Source organism: Hydra vulgaris, chromosome 12 (genome assembly GCF_038396675.1).
Source record: "Hydra vulgaris chromosome 12, alternate assembly HydraT2T_AEP".
In the NCBI taxonomy this organism is placed as follows: domain Eukaryota; kingdom Metazoa; phylum Cnidaria; class Hydrozoa; order Anthoathecata; family Hydridae; genus Hydra; species Hydra vulgaris.
In genome coordinates this window covers 44,911,771-44,931,257 of record NC_088931.1, presented here as the reverse complement: position 1 = coordinate 44,931,257, position 19,487 = coordinate 44,911,771, and the positions used below count along the sequence as shown (strand labels likewise).

General features: G+C 26.7%; 1 protein-coding gene across 1 annotated transcript in view; it reads right to left on the bottom strand.

The window, feature by feature from the left end:
- The window catches only part of LOC100215790 (peptidyl-prolyl cis-trans isomerase D), a 51,837-nt gene that overhangs the window by 2,575 nt on the left and 29,775 nt on the right, over positions 1-19,487 (bottom strand). Inside the window, exons 6-9 of the mRNA XM_065813405.1 lie at positions 14,587-14,846; positions 10,788-10,845; positions 10,634-10,720; positions 7,832-7,874 (exon numbers count right to left, since the gene is read on the bottom strand). Of these exons, the coding sequence (XP_065669477.1) occupies positions 7,832-7,874; positions 10,634-10,720; positions 10,788-10,845; positions 14,587-14,846 (448 nt within the window). The remainder of the gene's footprint in view (positions 1-7,831; positions 7,875-10,633; positions 10,721-10,787; positions 10,846-14,586; positions 14,847-19,487) is intronic.

Sequence of the window (19,487 nt, the reverse complement as noted above, 5' to 3'; positions counted from 1 at the left end):
AAAATTAATTTACTTAAATTTTTATTTATTTATTATGGGGACCAGTAATGTCATACCACCTGACACACAAAATGAAAATTGAGTGACGTCTGTCATTTTTCAAATCATTATCATACAAGGATCTCATATCAACAAAAAGTTTGCTTTTAACACGTGCACACAAAGGTACATAGTGGCATGTAACTTACAAAGCCATCTTCTCTTTGGAACAAAAAAATTGGTGGAGGAGGAAAACCAGATAGAATATGATGAAACAGTGAGCTGTGACTATGACCACAGCAGTTTTATTCATTAAATTTTACAATTTGAAGTATTGACTTTCTCTAATATGCTTAGCATCCCACTCTGCTCCAAACTGCTTTAACTGTACACTTATTTATGGTTTGGTTCTTTGTACTTGGCTATAGTTACAAATCCATCAATGACTGTGTGGGCCGAATTTGTGCAAGAACTTCACTAGCATTGGCAAAGTTTGCCTCTCCATAACGCTATCTGTTGTTTCTCCTCTTGAATTAAGATGGCTGCCAAAATGATTTTATTTCTGCAAGGTCATGGCTTAGTGGAACAATTTTTGTCTCTACCCTGTTAAAGACACTTCAGCCAGATGCATTGGTTGTCACAAACATGCCATCAAGATCGTACTCTTTGAAATAAGTCTTGGCACAATAAATCTTTTTTTCATATCTTGGATTTTCATCTGGTCCACCATCAACAGTTATAATCATGACTAGTTTGCTAACTCCATCTTCAGTAAATAAACTGCTTTCGAATGCAAGAAAATGATTGATTCTGTTCATGTCTTCTAAGTTACTAAGTGCTGTTGATGAACCAAGTTTTGCACTTCTAATTGCTATGAATGTTGGGCCAGAGTATGTGACTGCTTGTTTTTCCCTGCAATTTTTTTCGATTTCTATGGCTGCTATTACTGAACACTGCTTGATTCTTGGGGTTTTAGGTTGAATTTCAAAAGACATGAGGTTTTTCTTCAGATTCTATTAATATGTATATGTACGAGCTGGAATGTGTTAAAAATAAAATCGAAAGCGTTCCTTCTTAGCCCAAAATTGATATTTTCTGATATCCAGAAATTAGCGTTTAAAAAACAATATTAATTTTATTATTTAAGCTTACTTTTTTTGTCTACAAAATGTGATTAACTTAATATATAATAATACCTTAAATAGTTTCATTAATAAAGCTTTTAAAGCGGTTGATGACTTGTTTAGAAATATAGGAAAAAATTTCACAACATTTTTTTAATTTTATTTTGTAAAAGTTTTAATTACTTTTTATAACTTTTTTAATTAATAAAAATTTATTTTAAATAACAATAAAAGTAGATAAATTTACATATCAAATAGCTCATCTTTTAAGGAAAAAAAATTATAATGAGTCCAGAGATTCAGTTTGTTTTTTGTTACTGTAACAAAACAGATAACCACTCTCTTTGCAGTATGCCATTATTGGTGACACTAGTTTGAGACTATGTACACGAAGGATTCAGTTTTGATATAAATGCATTTCCCACTGGACTTTGTTGCCATTGCAAAAATGCTCTCTATGCCAAAAAGGTTATTATATTTTATAAATATTTTATTAAATTTATTAAATTTTTTCTAAAATATTTTACTAAAAATACAAACAATCTTGTTCACAGCAAGGAAAGCCTGTAAAAATGATAGAAGAGGTTTGGAATAGGGGAAGAGAGTTATAAAAGTAGGAAGGATTGCTCCAAGTGAGAATCAATGCTTATGTCCAATTTGTTGTATGGTGTCAGACAAGCGCAACCACAAGATTTTTAACTTAAGAGATTGTATCATTGAGTAGAAATGAAAATCTCTGCATTGAAAGATTAAACTCATTCTACACAGATTGTTTACAACTAGTTGGAAAGGGCATTAGGCACTCATGCACGAGAACATCAGCTGTTCAAAATGCTTAGAATCTTATTCTTTCCAAGGATGAAAATATGTCAGAGCAAATAACCTCAACCGTTTTAAAGTTTCTAGTTAAGAATAAAAATTCCTTACAATTATCCACCGGTAGATTTTTATTTATTTTCTTATTTATTTATAATGACTTTCTGCAATATTTAATTCTAATTTTAGGAGGATCACTCCTACCTGTAGTACTAAAACCAAAGCTCCAAAAAAATAAAGTAGTCTCTACCGATACAATATTTGATATCAAGAAAAATCATGATCTGCATAAAAATGTTGTTCGTGATATTCTTAGAGATTTACGAAAAGATCTTGGTCGTTTAGGTGTCTAAATATTTTACAACATAATTTAAACGGCAGTACATTTTTTTTTTTCAAAAAATCTATAATATTTAATATATCACATTGTTTACAGTATGGTATTTCACAATTAGGTGTTGAAAAGAATTCAATTGCTACGGTTATGAAGTGGTCTCATGCTCTAGATAAGTTTTACAGTTACAAAAGAAAAAGTTTTTTTATATGGAAAGGAAGATGAGCTTAAAAACTCAGTGTTGAAAGATGTTGTATACATTGAAGATCTCACCAGACCTGTTCAAAAAATCTGCTCTCTATGTGGATTAGATCCTATGAAAGCCATTGTTAGAGTTGGAATTGACAGAGGACAGGGTTCACTGAAAGTTTAGTAACTTAACCTACTTTATATTACTCAAATAAAAGAAATAAAATTAGAATTATTATTCAATTGTGATTAATTTTTAGATTATAATGAATATTTTCAATGAAACAAAGTTAGAGGAGCAAAATAGAAACGAGAAAGACTCAGGAGTGAACAAGGTGACAATTCTGGCTTTGGCACGTAACGTCAAGGAGAATAACCATAATCTTGGAATGCTTACTAAATTAGTTAATTTAAATCAGCTAAAATTTTTTGTGGCTTCTGACCTAAAGCTCATAAACGAACTTCTTGGAATATCAGTAAGAGATTTTGCTTTATTTTATTAATTTTGACAAGTAGCTATTAAAACATTAAATTTCAGAATAATAAAATAATTTATTATAGAGATATGGTGGAAAACATGGTTGTTGTTACTGTACTGGTACAATAAGCTCATCAGGTGACTTAAGAACTTTTGCCTCCTTAAGTTCAGATTACTATCTGTACCAAGATGCAGGATATCCTTATAATACTATGCAACTATTCAATAATGTTATTAACCCATGTTTACTTGAGGAAGATCCTAGAAAATTTATTCTTGATACCATTCCTCCTCCGGAACTTCACATGTATGAACATGTTGTGACAAAAGTTGTTGACATTCTTTTAGTTAATGAGGGCCTGAAGTCCTTTTTGGACAAAAATACTGTAATAAAAACTGTGTTAAAGTTCTCAAATTATTAGATGAAATGATGCTGGTAACACCAATTCAGTTATACCCTTGCGTTGAAACCCGGCAGAAGTTTAGAAAAGGTAACAATTGTATAAATATATATATATATATAAATATATATATATATATATATATATTTATATATATTTATTTATTTATATATATATATAAATATATATATATATATATATATATATATTATTTATATATATTTATTTATTTATATATATATATAAATATATATATATATATATATATATATATATTTTTTTCTAACCATATACTTAAAATTGCAGCTGCAAAAAGTTGTTTTGGCATGATGCTAAAACCTTCATACAGTAAAGATATCTCGCAGTTTATTAAATCTGCTGAATATATAGAATACTATTATAAAGATGTGTTCGACGAAGCATTGTCAATTGGTTGGAAGTTCCATATTATTAAATACCACCTTGTAGATTTTCTCGATAGGAGTCAGAAAGCTCTTGGACTTTGTTCAGAGCAATCATCCGAGGCTGTACATAAAAATTTAACAAAAACATTGAAGTGCAATGCTGTTGCAGAGACTAACAAAAACCATGGATTGAAGCTTAAAAAAGTTGCTTCTACCTACAGCTCTATGAGAATTTAAATTATTTAAATTCAAATTTTTTAACTTATTTATATAATATATATGATCACATTGCTTAATTTAAAAAAAAAAAGTTTTTGATTTAATTTTATTTTGCTTTGAAACCTGTAATGTATATAACGGACCCAAAAATACTAATTCTAGTTGCATGTAAGCCGTAAAGTCATGAAATCATTAAAGGTATTATTATATATTAAATTAACCATATTTTGAACAAAGATAACGGATGGTCGTGAGGGTATTAATATTATATTGTCATAATATTGTTTTTGAAGCACTATTTTCTGGATTTCAGAAAATATTAATTTTGGACTAAGAAGAAACGCTTTTGATTTTATTTTTAACACATTTCTGCTCATTCATATACATATTAACAGAATCTGAAGAAAAACCTCATGTCTTTTGAAATTCAACCTAAAACCCTTAGAATCAAGCAGTATGAAGGAATAAGTTTGTGTTAAGGAGCAATTACAAAATCATAAACAGCTAAAGTCACCTAGTACTCCATGTGCATCATTGTTGATGCTAGTTTATTTGCAGCTGTCAATCTAATTAGCACCCTAGCTTTATCATCCTGGGAAAGAAATGTCAATTCTTTTGGACCCAAGGCTGCAACAAGTCCTTCAAGGACACTGATGGATGAATTGGGAATTTTGTGTTTGCATAATATGTATGCTCAGAACTTTGTGCACTTATTAACCTAACTGGTATAGTTTTAACATTTTTTCTTTTGTGCTCAATGATCTGCTTGGAAGTAATATTAAGTTAACTCCTGATCTGGAGAGATTGTAACCATGATTTTTTAATTCTTCAACCAAGTCAACTAACATTTTTACAGTTCAAAAAATTTCAGTTCTTCTAATCATTCTTCTAATCATCTAATCATCTAAATCTTCTAATCAATCAAAGTTCTTCTAATCATTCTTCTAATCATCAGAAACAGACCCTTTCATGGCAACATCTACAAATGTTTTAATTAAACTGTCCTGATCACAGGTTAGCGGTCTACCTTTTGATATTGCATTCTTAAAACCACACAACTTTTTTCTAATATCCATATCTAAAGCTTCTATTGCTTTTTTTTTCTTTTTAGTCTGGTTGCTGTTTGAGATTCAGTGGCATTTTAAAGAAGTACAAGATTATGGTTTTTTCAAGTTTCTTGCCTTAACATATGGTAGTCCTCTTATGACAACAATTTCTTCAGTAAGATATGCTCTTTTTGTAAAATAAAAATTCTTTAACTGATCTTGTTTTGGCAATTGTCTTTGTAAAACTTTTAACAAATTGGAGTTTTCTTGTAACCCTTTTTCACTATGTTTACTTGTTTTAATTGATGGGGTTGCATCAGTCTTGTCATCAAAAGTAATTTTAGATTCAACAACAAGCTTAGTGTACCTAACTGTTAATGGCTTACAGAACACGCCCAGTTCTGTCTAATTTAACTACAACTAAATCATTTTTTTTTTTGTAAATACAGGTACCAAAAAAAGTTTAGAACCACTTAACAATTTTGCGTAATTTCATTATTTTTTCAATGTATGAAACTAATATTGAACTTTGATGATAAATTATATATATATGACATGCTTTAATAAAAAAACTAAAGGAATTTACACCGCATTCAATTGCATACACATTAAGCGATCAATAAACAAACACACACAAATGTATTGAATTCAAATGAAAATAAATACATTTTAAACATGTAAACTTTTTAATAAATACATTTAAACAAAGCAATGTAAATGTTTATATCAATATTTACATGAATATCCTTTGTTTTTAATCACCAGATGAAGTATTCTAGGTATACTTTCAACCAACTTTGAACACTGATCTTTATTAGCTTCCAGACACCAAACTTGTCTGATTTCATCCTTCAAGGATTCTGTAGATGTACATTTGGTTCTATCAAGATTATCTTTGATGTATTTCCACAAATTTTCAATCGGATTAAGATCCCGACTATTTCTAGGCACAGGAAGAACTTCAATTTTGATGAAGAACATCAAAGTTCAGTATTAGTTTTATACATTGAAAAAAATAATGAAATTACGCAAAATTGTTGAGTGGTTCTAAACTTTTTTTGGTACCTGTAGTTTATATTTGTTATAATAACAGAATTTAAAATTAATTTTTTTTTTGCACTTTTATTCCAAATAATACAGTTTCAACTTCAAATACAAAAAATAAGCGAATTTCAAAAAAAGGAGAATAAAGATAACTATAGAAACCCAAATAAAATTGTTGCAGTTTATTTTCAATTGATTTGAAAAAATTGTTTTGAGCAAATAAAATCAATATTTTCCAGAACTGGAAATTCGCAAAGACGTCGAAGCTACATTCAAACCTATGTTCAAGTGTGAAAAATATTCCTTGATGCTATCGAGCCCAACCAAAAAGATGGGTGTCAGCAGAATTATTCAACCTAAAGTTTAGTTTTCAGAAAAAGAAAATTGCTTTAATTATAGATAATTGTTCTGCCCATCCTAACGTGCAGAAACTTGGAATACAACCTCGATTACCCAACTTATAGATCAAGGAACTATCCTATCTCTTAAAGCAATTATTGCTTACATGCAGTGAAAAAGCAGATTGTTGCCTTGAAAAAAGAGAACAAGACACTTAAATTTTCTTTCTTAACTGCTATGTTTATGCTAACAAAAGCATGGAATTCCATTCTAGAACAGACCTTTATAAATTGCTTTAAGAAATCAGGAATATATTATTAAAAGCAGTAGAAAAGCATATATATGATAATAACTATCCCTTCTGTGGCTTAGATGTAGAAGAGGCTGTAATTGAAAACTTAAAAGACAATCTTGAATTGTAAAAAGCAAAATTTGATGCAGATTAACCAACGGTGGATGAGTTAGTAGACATAGATTTCGATGTTTGCATTGTCAACAGATTATCAGATGAGGACATCATTGTAGAAGTTTCTGGACATGATGCTATTGAAACTGGGGAGGAACCCGATAATAAGCGCGTTGATGTTTTTAACGATGCTTCAAAATCAAGTTTGAATAAAGCAATGCATGCTATTACTGTACTTGAAATTAACATTCTTTATTCTAACTTTGAAAACAATTTACAATTAATACACTTAACAATTAATACACAAAATTTTACACTTAATATATATTATATTTAGGCCTAAGAATTACTATTTGTTTGTTAGTTTGATTTCTATTTGCTACTTTAACAAGAATATTTGAAAAAAAGACAACTTTCTAAAATTCGAAAATCTCTTTAATTCGAACTTTTCCCCATAAAAATTTGAATTAGAAAGATGGTACTGTATATATACATATACATATACATACACACATATATTTATATATTTATATATTTATATATATATATATATATATATATATATATATATATATATATATATATATATATATATATATATATATATATATATATATATATATATATATGTATATTATACGCTATATCGATGGGTTAAATCTAAAACATTGTATGTCCAAATTTGGGCTATATTAAGTTATGAATATTAAAATGTCGATCTTTGTACCCTCTACCGTAAATGTCTCACAGAAATATTAAAGCAATATAATAAAACAAAAACTAAAATATGCTTTTAAATATTTGAATTTGCATACGAGTTTAAACTTTTAAAATCGTTTTTCTCACAACTGTCTAAAATGGACAAACAATGTTTTCGAATTATTCCATCAATATATTGGCACATTTTGCAAGTTTCTTTGAATTTAGATTTCAGTAAAATATATATATATATATATATATATATATATATATATATATATATATATATATATATATATATATATATATATATATATATATATATATATAAAATTTATAGAAAATTTTTATACCTTTATCATCTGGTGCAATCTGTAGTGCTAACTGAAGATCAACCTGAAAATAAAAATTATTTAAGATCACCATCATAAATTAATAAAGCCTAAAATTTTGAGATTTTCCGTTGTTTTAAATTATGAGGTTTTTATTTTATTTTATTTTTTTGGGGGAAAGGGAGGAAAAGGGGAGGGAAGGAAGGGGGGGGGCCGAAGGTTTATTATTTAATTTTTAGACCCATTATAAAACGATCCAAAAATTAACTATTATGATTATGAGCATTAAAGATAAATTTTACTAAGTATTAAATTTTAAAAATTTAGCTGAGTATGATATTTTGTTTTGTGCTATTTTAAGGGTCTCGAAACATTTGTTCAATAGAGATTTGTTCAACAACCTAATAATAATAACCTATTGTTTAATAAAAAATTAGAAAAATTTAGTTAAGAGTTAATTGAAAGTTTAGAGTTAATTAAGCTGGTTTAGATTTAAAAGCTAGGGCTGTGTGATGTGTTTTTTTAGTTTTATTGTAAACTTTGAGGAAGAATGAGCAATGGTTTGAATAATCAGAGCTCAGAGTTTTTAAAAACTGAAACCACATATTTTCCAGCAGACAGAAAAAACAGGATTTAATTAAACACTTGTTCAATAATTCAGAGAGTAATAAATAAATTTTGCACTTTTGTAATACTGTGACAAAAATGTTGTCTGAACAACAAGAATAGTCTCAGTGGGAAATAACTCTATCAACAGAAGCAGGAGTGATTTGTATTTAAAATATTTCTGTGGGATCACAGTTTAATTAAAAGATGATTTAGAAAAAAGTTTTTAGCCAAAAGTTCTGCCTTATTCATAGAGAGATAATAAGATCAGATCAATATATGAAAGATGGAATGTTATATTTTCCTTTAATAATGATATTGTTAAAGATTTAAAAGATCTAGAAACTAATTTCTGAGATAAAATACAAGATTTTGTAATCCAAGAGTAATATAAGCATCAGAGAATACATTTTTTACCCAAATTTTTGGCAATATATAGAAACACTTTCTCCAGAGAGTTGTTGTTGTTAAAAAGATTGAAAAATTATCAAATAATAATCAAAGATAACAATGACTATTGAAATATTTGTCAATCAAAGAATAATAGTGACTATTGAAGTCTTTGTCAATCAAAAAATAATAGTGACTATTGAAGTCTTTTTCAATCAAAGAATAATAGTGACTATTGAAGTATTTGTCAATCAAAGAATAATAGTGACTATTGAAGTATTTGTCAATCAAAGAATAATAGTGACTATTGAAGTATTTGTCAATCAAAGAATGATAGTGACTATTGAAGTATTTGTCAATCAAAGAATAATAGTGACTATTAAAGTCTTTGTAAATCAAAGAATAGTGGTAACTATTGAAGTCTTTGTGATTCAAAGAATAGTGGTGAATATTGAAGTCTTTGTAAATAAGAGACATATCTTTATTTTGTATAAAAATAAAAGTCAGAGGATCAAATCAAAGATTAGCCAGCATACTATAGAAAATCAAAGATTAGAGATTAGCCAGCATACTATAGAAAATCAAAGATTAGCCAGCATACTATAGAAAATCAAAGATTAGCCAGCATACTATAGAAAATCAAAGATTAGCCAGCATACTATAGAAAATCAAAGATTAGCCAGCATACTATAGAAAATCAAAGATTAGCCAGCATACTATAGAAAATCAAAGATTAGCCAGCATACTATAGAAAATCAAAGGTTAGCCAGCATACTATAGAAAATCAAAGATTAGCCAGCATACTATAGAAAAAATAGTAAGTTAAGAATAGAGTAAAAGTCAGCAAAAAAAAAGTTTAAAGATTAAAAATATATAGTTATCTGCAACAAAAAAATATATAGTTATCTGCAACAAAAAAATATATAGTTATCTGCAACAAAAATCAAGTGCGATTAGGCCATCAAGTTAAAAATACAAAAATATCTCCGTCCAATAAAAGTCATAAATAAGAAATTACTCTCAATAAAAATTAAGTGTGAGTACATAAAATTCAGAATTTATAAAGTAATAAATAATATTTTACAGCCTAATTATGAGCACAGTGATATAGATTTGTTTATGACATTATGATATAGGATTTAGAAATTAAAATAATGAATAAAATTAATAGACATAAAAATATACAAAAAAGTTTAAAAAGATGATTGAAAAAGACATTAAGAAAAGTTATCAAACTATGGATAAAGGAATAATAAGATTTTTGAAAATTGTTAGCTAAAAAACTGATAATAGTGAATAAAATTTATGAGTAACATGAAAATGGAAATTTAAGATTTGCCATGCAAACGATTCAAAAATTATTCAAAAATAGAAAGTTAAGAATAGAGTATAAGAAATAGATTATAAAGAAAATGATATCAAGGATAAAAGCTGTAAAAGTTGTAGGAAAACCTAAGCAAAAAACAACTAAATATCTTGAAGCAGGTAATTAAAAAAACCTAATAAAAGACCAAAAAACTTGTCCAGCATATTTTAGTATAAACAAGTTGGTGAAACATGATGTTTAAATAACACAAAATTATCATTGTAAAAAATTGCAACACATTCCTTTTTATTTTTAAAAATCTTTGAATTTAATATTTTTAGCATGTTACTTGGAATTCTTTTTGAATGTCAAAATAGAAATTAAAGCAAATCTTTAATTCAACATGATCCAATGATTATGTATTTATAAGTGTTACTACGCTAAACCAAACATTTATTGATCAAATACAAAATCTTTACTTTATTCAATAAAAAAAACACTAAAGTTAAATATGTGCAAACCTTGGCTTGCTCTAAATCCTTCATACTAATGTTAGCTTGAGCTCTTCTGTACAAAGCCTTAATGTTTTTTGAATCAATAGCAAGCACCTAAAAATAATAAAATTACAATCATAATTACTTAAGATAAGATAAAAAAGTAGAAATAAAGTAATACTTCATCAAGATCTTGGATAGCAGATTGACTCTCATTTGACTTGAGCTTACAAGCAGCACTAAAGAAAAAAAATTATAGAATTGATTAATAGGAAAAAGATATACTAATAAATAATACTAAAGCAATAATACAGAATTTAATATAAAGACAGTAGATCAATACTCTGCTATAATCCTGGATACTCAATTCAAGTACAAATTTGGTTTAAGCAAGTAAAGTAACTTAATAAAGCTTTGATGATATTATCAACATAGCTTCATCTTTCAATCATCTTCATCAAAATTCAATAAGTTATATACTTATAAGCTACTTAATATACTGCATAATAGGGTGACATAAAATAGGGTGACATAAAATAGGGTGACATAAAATAGGGTGACATAAAATAGGGTGACATAAAATAGGGTGACATAAAATAGGGTGACATAAAATAGGGTGACATAAAATAGGGTGATATAAAATATGGAAATAGGGTGACATAAAATAAGGTGACATAAAATAGGGTGACGTATAATAGGGTGACATAAAATAGGGTCAAAAATTGTAAATTTCACTAAGTCAAAAACTGCAGTTACTTATCCTGTTCTACCACATTTAGTTAGGTTAAATTCAAAGTTTAATTTTTTTTTTGCCATTGGAAGTGATACAAGTAGTTTTTCAAATATTAAGAATTGGCTAAACTTTATGCTATTTTCATGATTAACATATGTTTATAAATAAACTCTTGTTTAATCTTAAAAAAAAAAAAAAGTTCTTACAGTAAACCCTTATCTTATATTAATTAACTCTAGGTTTCAGCTTTACCAGTTCAGATAGTCACATAACTTTTGTTATTGGCTTTCTATATTCCCTGACTACCAAAAATTTAGCTCTGTCTTTGATCCTCATTGTGGGAACTGTAAACAAAGTTTAAAATCAAACTAACATTTCTTTCTGCACAGTCAAGTCAAGCTTAGTGTAACAAGCTTAGTGTTTAAGCCACACTAAGCTTGTTTAAAAATGGGAACTTTTACAAACCTGGCCTCAGCAAAATTATAAGATTTAACAGGAGTTGAAAGCCGGGGCAAGGAATCCAAAGCGGTAAAGAATTAAAAAGTTGCAGGTTGTATGAGTCAGGGAAACATGAAGATGGATGAGAGTTTTGAGATTTAGTTGTTGTACAAGGAAATAAACTAAATATAAAATTTGTATAGCATGGAGGGACACATACAGTAAAAAGATGCAACTTTGTTGAATGACAAGCCAGAATGAGTTTTGATTGAACAAGAAATGATAGCTTGTTTAAGCATTGACCATGATGGTACTTGTAGAAAGAAAAAAAAAGATGCAACCTTTCAACAATGGGAGAGAAAGTATTTACACCTGCTTGGATCCAGGAAGTTTGGCAAGATTACACATACATAATATGGATATAAACATATATGTTTGCTAGTTATTTAGATGCTGGCAATGTCTTTACATATTTGATAAACTTTGTTGTTAAAAACACTTAGTGAAACATAAATTTTGATAAAAAAAAAATCTCAATAAAATGATTCTTTATAAAAACAAGTAAAATATGTTATTTCATTTGGTCGAATCTTTGAAAAATATATTAAGCAACTAATACCTTTGATTGCCTAAGAATGCAAAACCCTCTTGTACAGCAAAAGTATTGTATGGCATTGATTCATCATGTCTCAACTTTTTTTCAAATTCTTTTGTACTGATGTCAAAGATTGCTTTATCATATTGTAAAAGTTATTTTTATTGGCTGTTGGAAATTTTTTATTTTAATCTGAAAGTTTTTACTGTTGGACAAACTTTTACATTTGCCATTGAGAGATTTAAACTTTTACAATATGCTTTTCACAGAAATTAAATAATTACTGAAACCTTCCAACTTCCAGATATTTACAATATATCAGAGAAAGCAGAATTTTCCTGAATTTGGATTATAAACCTTTTCCTTCAAGCTAAAACTATATCTTTTACATCATAGCTAACTTTTTTTCTCTTTTCCTTGATTTTTGACATTTTTAAAAATTTTAATTCACCTCCCCAAGGCCGACTGCACCACTATTTCATTATGTAAATAATAAAAATTGTTTGCAAGTTAAACATAAACATAAAAATATGTTTGCTTATTTATTATAAAATATGTTTGCTTATTTAGTTTGCTATAAGGTTGAAATGCAAACCATAATATTCACACTGTAACTAAACAGCTTAAAAACTAATTATGAATGACCACAAATATTTAAGAAACAATTTGAGTTTTTGAGACTCATTTCATGTTACACATTCTTTCTCATGTTACATATTCTTTCTCATGTTTCCATTCTTTCTCGTGTTACACATTTTTTCCAAGTTCTCAAACTTTGACCTAAATTATTTCTCATAAACTGCCAAGTCATGTTAACAACCCATTCAACTGCAACTTTATTCTCTCATAATTCAACCACTTTAAGCTTCTTTGATGCAACTTTTCAAATGATGTGATTCACGCAAAAATCTATATACAACATATCATTCAGCTTTATAGCCTATGTAACTTAAAAGAACATAAAAACCATGTAACATATAGCTTACTAAACGACAAGTATGTAGAAAAAATGTATTGAATCAGATTAATTTTAGATTCATTCTTGATTACATTTTAAATTGCATTAGCTCTGCTTCAAAAAGCCTTTAAAGCCATGTTTAAACTATTCCATTATTTTCTATGCCACACAGCGGGATACTTTTAACAAATATATATTGTATAACTAAAAAATTACAATTTGACAAGAATTTGCATCTACATAACTAAATCTGTATTACCAATTGGTATCATTCACATAATCTGTCATCAATCCTTCAAAATATTTTTAAGAAATATTTTTGTAAACTATTTTTGTATAAACTTATTCTACAAATTAAACCAATTGTCTAAAAAAAAGACGTATTAAAAAATTGTTACAAAGCAAAAATCTTAGTGCCTACCACAGTTTATTGCAAAGCATTCTTACATTTTATTATAGGATGTAAAAAAATTCCAAGTTTTTACTAAGTAATATAAAAAAGTAACAAAGAAAGAATTTTACATATATTATTTTATATTGAAAATGTTTTAATAAAGTTGCATACTATTAATTTATTTTCTGTTGATATTTACAATAAACTTGAAAATATCTACAGAAAATACTTACCAACTTACCAACTTGTAAATATCAACACTTGTTAATTAAATCAATTATTGTGCCCATTTATTATTCAAACATTCTAAACTATTTTATAATAATCAATTACTCAAATATTCTTAGCATTACTTTAAAATAGTATTATTATTACTTATAAAGTTTAATAAAAAAGAGTTTGTTCTGGCATTTACTAAATCAATAACTTGTGTTATACAAAAATAAATGCTATTTGTATGATTACCATAAATATTGCCCTACCAGCTTAGTGATTACCATAAATATTACCCTGCCAGCTTGATGATTGTTATAAATATTAACCTGCCAGCTAGATAATTGTTATAAATATTAACCTGCCAGCTAGATGATTGTTATAAATATTAACCTGCCAGCTTAGTGATTACCATAAATATTAACCCGCCAGCTGGATGATTGTTATAAAATTTTAACCCCCTAGATGATTGCCATAAATATTAACCTGCTCGATACATTAAATATTATTGTCAGCTGGATACATTAAAAATTATTGTCAGCTGGATATATTAAATATAAGAATAAGAACAAAAATTTTAAAAATAAGAAATCAAATTGAAAGAATAAAAATTAGACAATATAAAATAAAAATCTTTATATAAATATACCTATTTAAAAAACAACTTATAAGCAATGTATCTAAAATTGCCTTTGATTTACTATTAAAATCAGATTCAACACTAATTTTGGCTTCCAGTTCTACAGCATGGTCAGAATCATCTTCAGTAATATCTGATGTTTTACTTGCATATTTAATATACTTAATTGCTTTCTTGTATTTTTTTAAAGCTGTTTTATAATTTTGGGTCTTGAACTGATTATTTCCGCATGCTTTTACTTTTTCAACAACAGCAATTACATCTTCTATCTAAATTATACAAATGAGTATTTCTTTATATAAATATACATGCTTAACAATTTGTATCCTACAATTTAATGTATGCAATAACTATACATGCTTACTTAACAATATGTATCCTCCAATTTAATGTACACAATAAAATTTAAAATGTCTCTTTTATTGAAAAACGTTTCACATAATAGATTTTAAAAAAGATAAAAGTTTTAAAATTATTTAATTCAAACCTAATTACTTCAAATCTCAATTCAACACTTAATAAATAAAAATTTAATCCTTAACTACAAAACTTTAAAAAATCCAAAACTTTAACATTTTCTATTAACTTTTAAATAAAACTTCAAAAAAAAAAAAGAAGGTTTTATTAAAAAGATTTGATCCTGCACCCAACATCAGGCTGCCAGCCTCGCCTCAAATTTTGAACTTTGTTATATTTAGAATGCTATGCTAACATTTTAATGAAGCAAAAAAAAATAATAGATTTATACTTTTTTTTTGCGTTCAATTAATATTACATTGCAGACTATTGTGGACTAATCAAAGTATTCAAATATTTGTTAGGAGTATGCTAGGAGTGCCGTTACATCGACAAAGGGTTAAGGTTAAGGCAGCAATCATTTTTTTATTGATCTTTAATTTTCTTTTTTCTTAAAAAATAAGGGAGTAGAACTTTTTTGGCTTCTCTAGATTGTGAGCTGAGTGTTCGACCAGTCTACTACTGTATTTAAAATTCTATATATAAATATGAATATATATATATATGTATATATATATATAAATATGAATATATATATACTAAATATATATTATATATACTATATATATATTATATATATATATATATATATATATATATATATATATATATATATATATATATATATATGTATATATATATATATATATATATATATATATATATATATATATATATATATATATATATATATATATATATATATAGTAACGACAAAAAAAATAGCACAGATTAATATGTAATGATATATTTTCCAGAAATCTGAGTTTTTGAGCATAAGAAATGCAATTGTTAAAATAGTTTGAACTTATATTATTAATGTAGATAGCTAAATTGAAAACCACTACCAGTGCGGTAGTGGTATAATGATAGAGAGCTCCCATTAGTTCCAACCAATTACATCCCTAGTTCCAACCCATTAAACCCTTTGTTGTAACACACTCAACTTGTTACTCCAGGAAGCGATCTTGTTTGTCAAGGTTTGTGTTATAAAGTTAAAGCATTGTGAGAGGGTTATAATCAGAGTTTTTTTTAAAAAAAAAGCTGTTTCCTTTTTTGGCCTCCTTGGCCTTGGCTAGACAAATTCATTAAAAAAACATATACAGGGTGCAGAAAAAGTTCCGATACAAAAGTATAATTAAAAAAAACTATCTGTATGGTGTTTCTTTCAAAATATAGTGTGTTTTTAGTATTCTTTTGTATTCCTTCGTATTCTTTTAGTATTTTTTTAGTATTATTTTGTTTTAAATTAAAGTGTAATTTGTTTCTTGTCTTGTACAGGAGCTTTTGCTGTTTTTGCTGTTTATATTTTTGTACAGGAACTTTTTCCGCACCCTGTATATATAAAAGTATTAGAATATAAAACATGTTGATTTTTAAAGCAAATGGAAAAATTAAATAATTATTGGAACAATAAGTTTTTAGTTACATTAGGTAATTTAACTATTAGGTAATTTAATCCATAAAAACTTTGTGTTTTACCTTTTACTTTTTAAGCAGTGCTCGAAAAGGGAAAAAAATTTTAAAAAGGTCACCTCATACTGTCTTACTTTTAAGTATTTAGTAACAGCTATTGTTTGAAAAAACAGCGGAAAAAAAATTTAAAAATACAGTACAGTAAAACAAAAATGCAGTACAACACCACACAATAAATTTGTATTTCAGTTCTCTAGTGTAAACAGGATATAAAAATAATGATCGTGTAAGAATTAAACCTTACAAAGTGTAAACAAATATTAGATAGGTGAGAGATTTTGTTAACATCATTTTGTTAAAATAAAAGCATATTATTTAGTCTTACTCAGCATTTTAAACATGATTTTTGAAAAAAAAAACCTGCATTAGGAAGTCATTGCAAAACAAATTTTTTTATTTTTTATCTTTAAAGTTTTTAATATGCATTATTATCTTAATAAAATCTTTGAAGTAGATCTCTTGTTGTAAAATATTTTTTTAATCTAAACTGGTGGTATTTATGTAAAATATAAATTATATTAAAAGTATCATATGCTTATTAAAAAAAAAAAAAAAACGTCTTTTGCAACATGCATGTCTTGTGTTTGTTTGTTTACATGAAGAATAATAGAAATACGCAACTATTTGTTAGTATTTAACCGAACAAATTAAAAAATGGAACAGACGCAATGGAAGTTTTGTGCTATAGTTTTATTCAATTAATTCAAACTAAAAATGAAATTGGACAGAACTTAGAAATTAGCTAAATAAACACTTTCATAGCAAAAAATGATTTTTAGAGTAAAAGGAACAATATTTTATGCAGCCATTAGTAAAATTGATTCATTGAAAAATTTATGTGGTACCCTAATAAATATATAAATATATAAATATATATATATATATATATATATATATATATATATATATATATATATATATATACACACACACACACATACATACATACAGATATATACATATATATTGTTATATGTATACATATAATTTTTTTTCAACCAAATCTTTTTGAGTGTATTTACTTTAAATATTCTTATATGAAGTTCAGTATTGTGGCTAAAAAGGCCGTTATTATAACATCAAAATGTATATATATTTTTAATATTATTATAAAAAATGCTTATTAATTTAACTTAAATATAAAAAACTATATATAACTTTCATTAATACTTGAAACAAAAATAACTATTAGTAGTATGTTACTTTATCTAAAAGTGCTTTGCTAATATAAAACATTAGTTAAGATAAAAGTTTTAATGTTTTTTATTTCAGCACGTTTCTGAAATGTAAAAGCTGTGGTCAAATTGTCAAAACAAAATATTATTTTTGCGGTCATATTATGGTGTGCAATCGCCGCCTACCTGATCAAGTCTCTCTCTCTGTAAGTTTGTGTATTTTTGCCTTTTATTCTGAATCTAATGGTAATATTTTTATTTTATTTATCGTAAAGTAAGGAAGTTTTAATAAAAACTAAAAAAGATAATATTCTACATAAGTCTGTCAATAATTAATAAATAATAATCAATTATTTGTGGTAAGTAGTAACCAATAAATATTTACTTCCTTAATTACTTCTGTCAGTTATTAATAAAACAATGATCTACAATACTACTTCCTCTTTAATTTCCCTTCTATTTCTATAAAAAGAACACCATTTCTCTATTTTAATATGCTATTATAATAATATATCATACCAATCTTATCTCCTGCAAACTGATATAAAAAATAAAAAAAATAAAAATGGCAAAATACAATTACAGCAAAAAAAGATATTGAAAATGCTTTGAAACATCATCGAAAGTGTATTATTAAGAATGTGTGAATTCAAGTTTAATGTATTAAAATTGCCATTAGTTGGCAGAAATAAAAGTAAAAACCCAGTTCAACATGTAAGTGGAAAACCAACAGCTTTATCAGTTGAAACTAAAAAGTTATTGATTCATTTAATTCAATGTTTTAGTTAATAAATTTTAATAAATCAAAAAGATACTTAGATCAATCATGGTGCAAAAATGGTCCAACAGACACAGTGTATACAAGTTCAGATTCAAGATGTATGGAGAAATCGCAATTTATTGAGTGATTGGAACAGCTATTCATACTAGCAGTTAAAGTGATTGACAAAAAACACATTCTTGTATTAGATGGTTACAACACTTGTCATTAAAAGATATAAAATATGTAAAGAAAACAGACTTGTTAGTCTGTTTTCTTTCCATATTTCTATAACTACATTCTCATTCAAATCATATTTTGGTGTTAATTACTCTGATAAAAATATCCACAAATCAAAAGGAAAAAATGTAGGAATTGAAGAAGTTTTAACTAAAGCCAAAAAAATGAGAAATGAATGAAAACATAATTTAAAAAAAGGCTACGAAATATAAAATAGACAACACAAGCATACCAAGTAAACAGCAAAAAAAAACTTTAATTTATTTAGAAATTTAACTTATGCATGTATAGCAAGTGATGCTGTAGCCATATTTTGAAATAGCAATGATTGAATTACACACGATTTTAATGTATATAGAGCATATAAGACATTCTTTTTTTGGTTGATAGCTTACATGTGTATGTGTGAGTGTGTGTGTATATATATACTCGCTTGGCAAAGAGTTCATATTATTTGGAACTTGATTGTTGAAAAAGTAATATTGAATCAGGTAGTTACAAATAATTTCACTACAAAAGCACTTGCAATGATTATAGATAGGAGGAGAAGATAATGGTTTAACATACCAATTAATTGAACCAATTACATTTTCTAAATTTGAATTATAAGATAATATCAGCATGCTTCATTCTGTCACTAAGAGGTATTAGGCCAAGTTTAGTCTTGTAGTAAAAGCGTTTCAATTCATGGGGTATTTTTGTAGAGCAATGTTGAATTTTTTGAATTGTCTTTTTTAAGTTGA